This window comes from Myotis brandtii, unplaced genomic scaffold (genome assembly GCF_000412655.1).
Source record: "Myotis brandtii unplaced genomic scaffold, ASM41265v1 scaffold1237, whole genome shotgun sequence".
NCBI classification, from domain to species: Eukaryota; Metazoa; Chordata; class Mammalia; order Chiroptera; family Vespertilionidae; genus Myotis; species Myotis brandtii.
Window position 1 is genome coordinate 77,916 of NW_005354322.1, and position 14,207 is coordinate 92,122.

General features: G+C 34.5%; 1 protein-coding gene across 1 annotated transcript in view; it reads right to left on the reverse strand.

Annotated features, from left to right (window-relative positions):
• Positions 1–276: 276 nt before the first annotated feature.
• SULT1B1 (sulfotransferase family, cytosolic, 1B, member 1) overlaps positions 277–14,207 on the reverse strand; it is a 17,596-nt gene continuing 3,665 nt past the window's right edge. The window contains exons 3-7 of the mRNA XM_005859264.2: positions 12,084–12,181; positions 10,517–10,643; positions 9,593–9,687; positions 5,606–5,786; positions 277–2,442 (exon numbers count right to left, since the gene is read on the reverse strand). Of these exons, the coding sequence (XP_005859326.1) occupies positions 2,330–2,442; positions 5,606–5,786; positions 9,593–9,687; positions 10,517–10,643; positions 12,084–12,181 (614 nt within the window). The 3' untranslated portion in view covers positions 277–2,329. The remainder of the gene's footprint in view (positions 2,443–5,605; positions 5,787–9,592; positions 9,688–10,516; positions 10,644–12,083; positions 12,182–14,207) is intronic.

Sequence of the window (14,207 nt, forward strand, 5' to 3'; positions counted from 1 at the left end):
TGCCTCTTTCCTTTTTACCAATAATAAGAAAGATTCATAATAGGTACCTATTACAATAGGTACTCTAAACAAGTTCCAGTACTTGTTTTGAATGTCACAATGAAAAGATTTTTTAAGCTATACTTTGGCTTCTTAAAAAATAATTCCTTGAGTTGATTAGTGAGGTGCCATGAGAGAGGGAGTAATCCCATTGTTGCCACATATTTGCTATTACTGTCCTCACATCAGGTGCCAAGGGTTAGAGGGAAATAGAATGAGCTTCATCTAAGTGGGTTATTTTTTTTTTAATTATAGCAATGATTGCTTGGGGGGATAATGATAAATTCACTATTTCAGGGAAATTAATTTGGTGGCAGTTCTCTGAATAGTCACAAAAGATATTCAGTACTTTTAAAGCTGGAATTCTAATGGGAGTGCTACTGTGTGGTGCAACCTGAGGAGTGAGTGAACCCAGATGTTGCCATTTGAATCAGAAATTAAAACATGGATAAAAGGCAACGACCTGTAAGAAATATAAGGACAATTTATATTCTACTGTTTTCTCCACTCTATCCACAGTGCCTAGAAAACTACCTGGAGCAGAGCTAAAGATCACTCAATTTTTTTGAGTAAAACCCAGTTACAGAGACATATTTCCACAAAGGACAACTAGGGAAAGCGGAAATTATTTTATCCTGCTAGTGGAGGCAGTTAGTGCAGCCAATCTATTACACAGATTAAAGGCTAGCTCAGAGATATTTTTTTAAAAATAAACCATAGCATCAGAAGTCCATACCACATTAGCTTATTATTAATAAAGATATTAAAGTAAATGGATACAGGATTGGCTTTACCTCCTTGTTGGCAAGAGTATTCTAGAAAGTTGGAACTGTTCCACAATACCCTTAGCTATTCAAGATTAATTAAAATGTTTTCAGGAACATGCACACACATTTCATTCCCTGAAATAATTTATAATACATAAGATAGATAATAAATGTCAAAACAATTATCTCTAAGAGCATAGCTATACCACTCCTAGGAGCTTTGTAGTTGGCATTAGATCAGTCCCCTACTGGGGTTGAGAAAGACCAGTTACAAGCTTGAGAGCTATTCCAGGTGCAGTGGCTGACAGCAGAGATTTGCCTATAAATGCAAAATATTGTACCCAAGTTATTGTAGCCATCTCAGTTGTGGCTCAGGGTGTCTGTCATGTCAGAACTCCTCCCCAAAACGAATAAGTGCCCAGGGCATTTGTACCAAGCTTGAATTTGGGAACTTGGGCTTGGCATTTAACTTGGCACATGAAATATGACTTGAAGGCAAAAGGTCTTGCTGCATAGAAAGATAAATATAATTCCTTCCAAGGCAAAAGTGGAACAAATAAATGTCCCTAGGAAACATATCAAAGAGCCCAAACTGAGAGGTATAGTGAGAGATACTGGAAAGAAGGGATGTTTGGTATGGCATAGTGGATATTCAGCCTAGAGAGCATCCCTTAGACACCAGATTGGGAAATTTTATCCTCAGTTATGATCTTTTCTGGGGTATTAAGGGATCCAAAACTGTTCAGACACAAGAGAAAATAAACTGAAGTTCCCAAATGGAGACCAGAGTCCAACAATAGACAATTCTCAGAAGATAAGAGGCTGATAAGATCTAGGAAGGATTCTCCCCAGAACACAGATTCCAGCCCCCAGTTAGGGTCTCAGAGTAGATGTCCAGTTCTCAGGAAAGAGTCCAAGGGAGACTAATGACCTTTCACCTTAGTAAACTCAGACGTTAGATACTCAGAAATTAGAAATTTGGGGATGTACTTAGATTAGGGACACACACATTTCCAAAATCTAAACTACATGATGTGGGACATGAAGCATGTTATCAAAATAGAGACACCGCAAGGCCATGAGCTATGATTCAGGGAACATCTTGAAACCCAGAAAACAGCTGTGGAACAGTGTGTCCAGAATCAAGTTTTCAACAAAGGGAAATAGGGGCAGAGCTAGGAAAGATGGTGTCAGTGTGCAAACATTTCTTGGGCCATGTTAATAGGGAGGGAAACATCATTTTTAGACCAAATATATGGAGATTGAGTAGGATAACTATTTTCTTGGCAGTACTAGGAAAAGGCAATAGTCTACAAAAAGGTAATGATTGGTCTTAACTTTATAAAATTCAGAAGCTCAGAGTCAGGAGCAAAACTGGGAACTGATTAATGACACTGGAAAATCAAAGTTTTAAAAGCACAATTGTCCCTTTTAAACCCCATTTGATTGTGCACATCAAATCACAACTATCCTTGTTTCAACAAAGTACAGGTCAATTCTTTTAGATTTGCATTGTATGCTCTTCAAAATTCTGTGCGGAACTGCAGTGTACTTCCAGACATTTCCTTCCTATAAATGGCATCAAATTTCTCGTTTTGGGCCACTGTGAAGTAATTCTTCCAGTCACCTGCAATCCCTAAAAATAAGAAATACAAAAACATGTGAAGGAATAAAATATTTTCATTATGAAGGTACAGCTAGCATATACCAAAAGAAAAGGTTAGGAAAGTTGAAGAAAGACTTTCTTTGTATCTGAATACTTTAAAATGTCATTTCTCTTTTACTGGTAATTCCTCCCACCTAGAAGGTGACTTATAACTATAGAGTCCAACATTTAAAGACACTTTCTGAGAAGGATTAATTTTCTTGTACACATTTATGGGATGTACAATGTGGAGTTTCCTGAAAGAAATCCTTTTAGAGTTTATAAATTTCCCAAGTTATCCTATATAATAAAAGGGCAGCAACCATAATGACCAGAATGACCACTCAATCAGTCGCTATGAAGTGCATTGACCACCTCTCAGTCCCTTCCCCACCCCCTGGCCTGCAGGTTCCGATCGCAGCATGGCAAATGGGGAGCCATAGGGAACCAAGTGGTTGGCGGTGACTGGGTGGAAGATGGCCCTGATTGCAGGCTAGGCCTAGGGATGCTAACTGTGCATGATTTCATGCACTGGGCCTCTAGTGGATTATAACTGGACACCAGTCAGGCATATTTTATTCCATGAGTTACTTTTGGAAACTGTACAAAGAAGTGGTTAACAACACAACCAAACCATAAAATAGAGAGCTAATAAGTATCAGTTCATACTTATGCATACATGAGAATGCTATGATGCTTATATGATACTTGCTATTTCTGAGTTCAGTAGACTTATATCATATTTGCATTTTAGATGAGAAGAATAGCATCAGACATAACATTCCTGAATTATCTTTACAAAAGTAAACTTTTGTGATATAAATTTATTTAGTTTCTTAAACTTGGATTCTTATATTTATTACTGTTAATGTGCTTGGAGGAAGCATTTACTTTGCTATATTATGAAATATTAAATATGTCCTATTGCATTGTATCTATATTAACTTGTGATGGTTTGGTGAAGATTTCAAGCCCTTTTAATGAAAAACATCCCCTTAAGTTGTTTCCCTAGTTATTATTCTTTGTTCTATGTGTACGTGATGGCAAGAGCTCTTAGGGATGTATATGAAGGTAGTGTATATTCAAGATAGTACATATGTGAAGATATTAAAAAAAGAGAGAGCACAGGTTTAAACAGTAAAGACTCATATAAAGTACTCCGACGATCTTCTGTTTTGAATATAAATTAACACATATAAATATATTTGCATTATAAGAGTAAGGAAAGTGTAAAAATTTTTTCAGATACAATAAATGTTGGCCAAAGCCCAGATTTTTCTGCTTTATTGCAATTTGGGACACAGGTATAAATATTGGACATCATTTATCCTGTCCCTACTACCTTTACTACTGTGTGGCTAAATTATAACATTGGTTTATTCAACATAGAATTCTTCAAGACTTGAATGGCCCTTTGAGCCCTTTTCAGCATCCATTTACATCTATGTCTCTTGTATTGCATTATGAGCCTCCTGAAGCAGATGCATGTGCCATTCAACCTTGCATATTCTACAGGATATGTGCTAACTATAGATATTTATGAAGTTTTTCCTACATATAACTTAATGAATGAGTGTGTATTCTTTAAATGTTTACTGAATGCATGAATAAATAAATGGATAGAGGTATCTTGAATTGTTTAAAGTAATAAGGTTTGCTACTTTTTAATGTATTATTTATGATCAGAAAAATATTCCAAATGCTTATGTATCATTTACCTTAATCTTCCCCCAAAACCTGTGCCATAGATGTTATTACTTTCTCCACATTTTAGTGATGTAATCTTAGTTTTGGCAAATTAATTAATGTATTCAAAGTCATAAATTTGGGGAGTAGCAGAGTCTGGATAAATTTCAGGTCAATCTGACCATATAGGACATGTCCTTTACCATTTCTGAAGGACATATAAGAACTGTCTCTCTTATTAGGCCAACATGCGCTCTTTTAGGTTGAAGTCGGAGAAACCATATGATTCAGATACTGAACTTATTTCCTCTATTGCTATATTCTAATGAGAATCATGCAATGGTATCAATTTTCCTATTATTGGGGATAAAACTATTCTAGAAATTTCAGTCAATGACCTGGCATAAAATATTTGCCTTGTTTTATAAAGTTTTTCTTCTTAGTCTCCCATCAGAAAATGTGTGCGTGTATTATTAGTTTTCTTTGTTCAAATTTGTAATGCACTATTCACAATGAAAAATTTGCTTTGCCTTCTTATACCAGAAGTCGTTTTTGAAAGGTTAAATGTAGCATTTTTAAAAATCAAACACAATTTTAAAACACTGAAACTATTTTCCATTTTAGTAAATTCTGGAGGAAAATGTTTTATAAAAAATTTAACCATATACTCTTTCAAAATTAAGGGTTTTCTCTACATATTTCTATCCCCAATACTTTCGCAGGATTGTGTTTACTTCCCAGTGCATCAACTGAAATTCTACCCTTTCCCTCCAATTCAGTAAAGAATATTGAAAACAGAGGGTGGTATTATTAAGTGGATAACTTCTCAAATTTGTTTAAGTTAATAATTTGTTAAATGCATTATTTTTGTCATTAATAAAACATTTTAACACAAATCATATACAACAAGCCACAATGGAAGTAAAACATTTTAACACAAATCATATACAACAAGCCACAATGGAAGTAAGTTTTAGGTAGCAAAACTTCCCATAGTGTAAAAAAAAAAGTATTTTCTCTTGGTGAATCCTTTTTAACAAAGTTTCCTAAATAATATGGGGACTTTAAAGAACATGGTACTATAAGGAATGACATTAGTTTCTCACTGAGAAGGAGGTCTATGCCAATTTAGCAAAGATTGAGGATTTAGATATAACAAATTTGGAATGACTCATATTAGAACTGACAAGACCACTCCCATGTAGCAGAGTAGCAAATACAAGGAGAAATATGTATCAAATACTCAAGGTATTCTGACAATAGGTTTATAAGCTTTATTTCCTTTAATAATTTCTAATCTGATTCAGCAATGTTGTGTGGTTAGTATTTTTAGTGTCCTTATTTTATAGATGAGGAAATTGATACCCAAATTGGTTAAGTAATTTGGAAGAGATCACAAAGTTAATCCTAATTTCAGAGTAATACATAACAAAATAAAAACAAAAGTTAAACTTAGAAAAATATTCACCTTTGCGCATAAAAGGGGATTTACTGTGATCCATCACTGAACTTGGTATATGTGTATAATTCACCAGAGGGTTGTCCTTCATCATTCCAAATGAGGTGTGATGGATGATCTTATTTAAGATCTCATCATTTAGGTTTTTCTCTAGAAATGTAGCAATTTTCTTGATTTCCTGCATTGGATTCTATTAGTGGGTAAAGAAACAGATCCAAGAAAATGGTTAACATAATGTAAAAACTATAATATTTATAATATGTATCATAAATGTTTATTTTGAATAGTGAATCAATATTTTATGTTTAGCAAAAATAGAGTAGAAATGTTTTGTTTGTTACAAATCTTATATTTTTAGTTTACATTAAAAGTACAATAAGAATAAACCTTGAGCTAAATATTAACAATACTTATAGAAAACAATCTTAAAACCCATTTTAAGCTCAATTTGTAATCAGATTTGAATTATGCATGTTTTAGAGACCCAGTATCTTTTTATTCTTTCCACTTCTCTATCTGCTTTTAATAAAAACTTATTTTACCCAAACAGTGTGGCTCAGGGGTTGAGCATCGACCAAGAGGTCACTGGTTCAATTCCTGGTCAGGGCATATGCCCGGGTTGTGAGCTCAATCCCCAGTAGGGGGCATGCAGGAGGCAGCCAATCAATGATGCTTCTCTCTAATCGATGTTTCTATCTCTGTATCCTTCTCCCGTCTCTCTCCAAAAAAATCAATAAAGACATATTTTTAAATTTTTCTTTCTTGTTTTTAGTAACAATATTTAAAAACAAAAATAATAAATTCATGGACAACTTCAAGTATACTTTCTTTAAGGTATACTGATTAGACCTTGCTTAGACATAAATTATTAAAAATAAACTCTAATACATGAGCAAAGTCATTGAGACCTAAATTATCCATTAGCCATTGAGGATAAAAAGAATAAAATATAAGAAATGGGTCATTTTCCAGATTCTAATGACATAAACTTAATTTTTATAGCTTTTTAGGATGCCAAACTAAAATTTGGATGGATATGTCTAGAAAGATTTTGAGGAAGTGATATCTATGCTGAGTTTAAAATGGTGAATATAATTTAGCAACATGTGTGGTCTTTTGAGGTGTTGGACAGTGAATTTTCAATAATGAAAAAGTTAAAACTCTTGGAGGTATCAGTGTCTCATAGTTCAAGGGAGAAAAAAACACACAAAATGGTTAGAGTTAGATCTGAGTTTTTTTGTAGGAGTGAGAGAGGCTATAAAACTGGAAAGATGAGTTGGGTTTAAATTAGGAATATCCTTAGATATCTTGTTGAAGGATTTGGACTGTATCTGTAATGCCAAAGGAAAGAAACAGCTTTTAATAATGTGTCTTAATAACTCTGTGCCTGTATGTGTGCACATGCATTTATACACATGCCAGAGGCTAAAACCAACAGTAGTTAGCATATTAATGCAAAAGACCCATTGGAAGGCCAATATTTAGCAGGGCTGAAAATCAGCATGATATTGTCCTGCTGTGGGCTCAATGCTGAAGGCAATTCCCTAACCTGATAATCCTTTTACTGTTTACCAAACTTTACCTTTGATATGCCTGTATGCATTGCTAAGCGCAAATGTGTATTCAAGTAAATAAAAAGCAGACCAGCCAGAAGTCAGAGAACTTCTTCTCTAGAGAGAGGTTTCCCCATGCCTTCTAAATTTATATTTCTTGTCTAGTGTTTTCATTTGTGCGTGGCCCCGTCTTCAGATCCTGAATCCTCACTGCAAAAGGTTGCGGCATACACACGTGTATGTTTTGGCAGGGAGGTCTCTAGAAGGGAAGTTATGATAATAGTTTATGTGTGAGACCTTGATGAGAGAAAAATAAAATGTCTACTTAAGGGGTGGCAATGCTTAGAATGAGTAAAAAGTCAGAAATGATGATAGTGAAGAAAAAGCCAAAAGAAAAATTAGTACTAGTACTAGGAAAACACCTAGATGAACAGGCAAATAGAGAGCAATTTCTCTTAAGGATTCAATGTGTTTGGAGAATAATCTGGCCATAGTCAAAGTATCAATGGAGATTTTACTTTATAAACCAGCATAAATTCAAATACAGGGTGCTGACTCCTATTGAATCTCCCTCTCCTGCATTTATCTTTCACCTCATTGAGAATTTATGCAGACACTCATAAACTAGATGCAACTAATTAGGCTTCTCTCTGAATTTTATTCTTGATATGTAATTGTAATTTTTCTCTAATATTGTTATATTATACCTCTTTATATAACATTGTCTAGGAATATCTGTGTGGCAGTAGAAAACATTATATTTTAGTAATTATTATCTGTGTAGAAGATCTGAGTGGGATTCAAGTATCTGGATATGCTTACAAAGCTGATTAGACTACATTGCAAATCAATCAGTATAAATGAGTTGATTTGAATAAGGCATGTTAACTGAATAAAGAGGAAATGTTGACACCAGAGCGTCATGTGGGAGACAGCATGATGTGTGACTCAGAATTTGGATGTCAGCCCAGATCAGGAAATGTATTTCTCCATTCTGTGGAGAAAAGGAACTATATTAAGAAGCAAAAATTGCTCTTTTCATAAAGCTAACAAGTGCTACTCATGTGTGTAGAAAGAGAGATACTTGGAACAGAAGAACAATTTTATATCTTATAAAGAATAGGTAATTGAATATGATTAATCAACACCACTTTAGTTTTACAGCTGTGTATGCCACCAAGTTGACATTAATTGCCTCAATCACTGGTAAGATTTAGACCACAGATTCTCCATGGGCTGCAAACAAGTGTGACAGAGGTGGGAGCCTGTGCAGAACAGAAACACTGAGGACTCTTTTTGATAAGATGTGAGAAATAATCTGGGGGTTAATCAGAAATACGTGGAGCAGGGGAGATTTTACCGGAACATGATTTCTGGTATGCAAAATAGGATTGTCACTAAAATGTTTCTTAATACTGCTTACTCATTTATTTATTAACTCATTTAAGCAATCTATTATTCACACAATATAGGTGCTATATTAGGTATTGTGGATGCAATCACAAGAATAGTAGCTATGGTATCTTCCTTCATGAACCTGAAAATCTAAAAAGTATTCTCATTTGTATGCCCAGGCTTTTAAGAACTAGAGAAACTTGATTTCCACATATTTCCCATATGTGTGCATGCACACACCTACACATTTGCCTAATTTGAATAAAATAGCCCCTGAATAGGCCTGGAGCTTTGCAGTAGTATTTGAACTAATACTGGTTCGTAAGGAGACTAGATGAATAATTATGAGACCCTGACTAAGAGGGAGGTAGTAAAAAAATAAAGGAGGGGAGCACATTTGAAGGATATAGTAGGGCAGGTGAACCCACGGGATGTTCAGGATCTAGTTGAACTAGATTCACTATATGGAAGCTAATGAGGACAATTTACTTTCAAGTTTTGAAAACTGAATGGACATATAACTAACATCATCAACCAAAAGAGAAGAAAAGAAGAAAAGAAGTACATTTTGGAGAGAAGAAAGAAGCAAGATAAGTTTAGTTTTAAACATATTAAATTTGGTGTTCATGTTAATAAAAGCATGGGTTTGAATTCAGTGTAGGAATTAAAATAAAGTTTGGGGGACATCAATAGCACATAAATAGTTTTGGCAATAGTGGGCATGGACATGAACACCAAAATATAGCAAACAGCTTAAAAAGAAAAATGACCAAGTGATAGAGATGCACTAAAAAACCATGAGAGAGTGATAATGTGTTAGATGGAGGAGAGATTTTCAGAAAGTAAAGGTACTCAGAACAAATAGGATCAGAAGAATAAAAATGTTAAAGTTTTCACAATTAGAAAGTCATTAATGATCTGAACAAGATTTGGGTAAGCAGACATGAAGAATTGGAAAAGCAACCATATCATTTTGAAAATTTTATATTAATCCTTTTATCCCAGAATGTAGTGAGGAATTGTTCAGAGTGAATTTTTACCATTTTACCTCTTTCATATCTTCATAGTGCAAGAAAAGTATTGGGTGTTCTTCTTTTTTCTTCCACCAGCTCTTAACATGATTAAACCAGGAACCATAGGCCACTAAAACAAACAAACAAACAAAAATCTATTTCCATAGCATTCATAAAATTAAAGATTTGTTCCTAAAAAACAAGTCAAATTGTGCAACCATTTTGTGGATGTTAATAATCAAGGGAACTGAGAATGTAAGGCCAATTTAACCATGAATTTATAAATAATCAGATTTTAAAATATAAGTTACAAGGAAGCATTTCAATTGAAAATACATTTACCTTCATTAGGTTATACTTAGCCTCACATGGAAGGAGACTATTCTTTTTATGAAGTACTCATATCAAATATTTATCTAAGTACTATGAATATGTGTATAACATTTTTTACTAATGGTTTGGACAAGGAAAACAATTTCTATCATGAGCAGAAATTGAGAATGGATTTCTAGCAACTAAAAAGAGGTTAGAGAATATTTTCATTAAGCCAATGTTTTTGTTTTTTAAAATATTTTTATTGATTTCAAAGAGGAAGGGATAGGGAGAGATAGAAACATCAAAAGATGAGAGAGAATCACTGATCCAGCTGCCTCCTGCAAGGCCCCTACTGGGATTGAGCTCCCAACCCAGGCATGTGCCCTAACCTGGAATTGAACCGTGACACTCAACTACTGAACCATGCCGGCCCGACATGACAATGTTTAACACCAAGTTTATATATTGAATATCATAGGAAAATATTAGACATATTTGATTTAATTTTTTAAATGGTATTTGAATATACTTGTTACTGACTGGGAAAAATAAGTGTTTTAAAAGGAAAAGTCATAGCAGTAATAGTTACTAGTATTATTAAAAATTAAAAATTACTTATTAATTTTAAACCAAGGTCTACCTACCATTTCCAGCCATGAATCTCTCTAGATATTCATCCCAGGTTCCAGGAAGAGGTTGCAAATTATTCATTAAGTCAAAATGATAATATGAGACTGCAACATCCTTGGCATTTCGAGCCAGATAAACCATCTGCAGGAGGAGAAGGAAGAAATGGGTGGCATTTTTAAAGAGAAAAATTAACATACAGGCAAGGAAAGCAACATATTTGAAATCAATGAAATGTCTACAAATCAATTTAAAAATTTTGAAAATAAACATACTCATACCATACAATTTAACGATTGCACTACTTGGTATTTACCCAAAAAAGTTAAAAAATAAGGTACACAGAAAAATGTGCACATGATTGTTTGTAGCAACTTTATTCATAATTGCCAAAACTTGAAAGCAACCAATATGTCCTTCAGTAGGTGAGTGTAAAAAAACTGTGGTACCTCCAGACAATAGAATATTATTCAACACTAAAAAAAAAAAATGACTATTAAGTCATGAAAAGACATAGAAGAATGTAAAATGCATGATAGAAAAAATACAATCTGTAAAGGCTACATACCGTGTGATTTTAATTCCATACTGTGTATTTCTCCAAATCCATAGGATATACAACACCCAAGAAAAATCCCTAATCATGGACTTTGGGTGATAATGATGTGTCAGTGGAGGTCCTCAATTGTAACAAATGTACCACTCTGGTGGGAGACGATGATAATAGAGAATCTAAATGTGTGAGGGCAAGATATGTATGGGAAATCGCTTTGACTTCCACTCAATTTTGCTGTGAACCTAAAATTGGTCTAAAAATAAATAAATATCCTATAAAATAACATATTTTTTTAAAAAAGAATAAGAAGGGAATATTATGAATAGCTTTTCAAGATTTACAAGATTCAACAACTTAGAATTTCTCACACATCACAAACTAGCAAAAGTCAGCTAAGACAAAATAGATCATCTGAATAGCTCCACGATTATTAAAGAAAATGAATTTAAAAATTCTCCAAAACAAATATCCAGCCATAAATGTTTCACCAGAGAATTTTATCAATCACATAAGAACATCCTATGTTGAATTTTCAGAGAAGACCAGACTACCAGAGACAGCTGGGAAATAACAGCAGCAATATTGTGCTGAGATGAGAATCCTTTAGCTACATAATGTTGGAAACCTTTAGTATGTAGGATTAAACTAAAATAATTGAGCCCTAGGCCAGGGGGCTCAATTGGTTTGGATGTTGTTTCATACACCAAAAAGTTTGCAGGTTCAATTCCCAGTCAGGGCAATTAATTAGGTGGAAGGTTCAATTCCCAATTGGGGCACATAAGGTAGGCAATAAGTCAATCTCTCTCTCTCTCTCTCTCTCTCTCTCTCTCTCTCTCTCTCTCCCTTCCTCTCTGTCTAAAATCAATAAAAAACATAACCTTGGGTGAGGATAAAAATATATTTGAAGCACATTCATTGAAACACTTTCTTATGTAGCTCAGTTCTCAAGGTAACAAGTAAATAAAACATCTGAGCAATTATTTACTATGTGAGTGAGTCAAGAGTCACATTAAAAAATTGACTGGCACCTTGCAGTTGTTCTTCCAAAAAGACTCAGGAAGGAGATCAATGGGTAGATGTGTCTTCACAAGCCGGGGTGATGGATTCTTCTCTAATTGCTCTACACCTGGGGAAATTTAGTTTGGTATATAGAGATATTAGAGTATCCAAGGACCCTGCATTTCCTGATTTTTTCAACCAGCCTTTCAAAGTATTTCTGAACAGTATATAATGTTACTAAATTTTAAACTAATCATAGGCATTATTTACCCAGATTCTAAGAGGCGATATTGTATGATGGTTCAGGGCATAGGATATGAGATTAGTCTCCTTGGATTCAAATTCTAACTCTATCACTGACTCAATATGAGACATGTGAAAGTTGCCCAGTCTCTATGCTTCACTTTCTGCATCTCCAAAATGAGGAGTAAAAATATCAATCTTAGCACTTTGGTTTTATCGTACCTGTGTATGTTATAAATAATTATAAAAATGTTTTCTCTATGTCAAAGAGATATTAATATCTAGTAAGTTTCACATCAACTATAGTTTTACATCAGCTATTATAGTAATGGTGATGTCATTTTTGTATAGCATCAGCTTTTTTTCTGCATTTTTATTATTTCCTTTATGTGTCATATGTATATGCAAAATGAAAATGGTGTGCAACTTTTAGGTGTTAGCTGAATTCCCCAAAGTCATACAACTAATATGTGGTTGAAGTCTTTGAACAAGGGATATATAAACTCCCCTGAGGCAGAAAGTATCCATTTATTTTCTATGTTGAGAATCAGGAGGATCTCACTACATAAGCGACTTGGCCAGTCTGAAGGCACTTGTGGAGTAAAGACAGAGAATTTGTGACATAGGCTAGGAAGAGCTGTGCTAACCCTTTTCACTTACTTTTCTCTTAATGGACTTGTGGCCTTCATCATATACCAGACATAGCTGTTACAGATGTCATTTCCTATAGAGTCATCAAGATCTCATTAATTGTTGTCTCCTCTTTCAGGTTTCACAGACAATAAATCATAAAGTCCTATTCACAATATTACTTATATCCAGTCTAACATCTAGATTACCTGTCAATCCTACATTATCTTCCCATCTTTTGTATATGAAGACACACCTGACCCAAATTTTATCTGACTCACTCATTCAAAGCAATCCTATGTTTCACCTGTTTACAAAATTTTATTGCAGATGCTAAAAAGTCACCCAGTATCTCTCTACTAAAACATCCTTTTAAAATGTTCTATATAGCACTTATTTTTGTTTCATCATCCATTTACCATTTGTTTATTGTCAGTTCTCATGTGTCTTCCTTGTCACCACCCCCAAACACACAGGGATAGTGTTTGTTTTGTTTACCAACAAATGCTTTCTAGAGAGTAGTGCATAGCACATGGTTGTATTAAGAAAACCCCTTAATATCAATGAAGATAGAGTTGGAAGACTTAGAACAGCAGTTCTCAACTTGTGGGTCACAACCCCTTTGTGGGTCGAATGACTCTTTCACAGGGGTCGCCTAAGACCATCGGAAAACACATATATAATTACATATTTCTTTTTTGATTAATCACTATGCTTTAATTATGTTCAATTTGTAACAATGAAAATACATCCTGCATATCAGATACATTACAATTCATAACAGCAGCAAAATTTCAGTTATGAAGTAGCAACAAAAATAATTTTATGGTTGAGGGTCACCACAACATGAGGAACTGTATTAAAGGGTCGCAGCATTAGGAAGGTTGAGAATCACTGAATTAGAAAATAAAGATGAAGAAATTCTGGTTAAATTTGAATTTCAGATTAACAACAGATGCCTTTTAGTATAAGTATCTCCCATGTAATATTTGAGACATACTTATCTAATCTAATAAAAGAGAAACATGCAAATTGACCGCACCTCCACTATGCCCCAAGCCATGCCCACCAGCCAATCAGAGTGACTTTATGCAAATTAACCCAACCAAGATGGCGGCTGGCAGCCAAGGAGCTGGAGCAAGCAAGATGCTTGGTTGCCCCGGCGATGGAAGAAGCCAAGCTTCCCGCCTGCCCTGGCTGGCTGTGGCCTCCACTCAAGGCAACAAAGTTTCAATTATAGAAGATAAATAAATCCCAGATACCTGCTTCCAGCCAGCCTC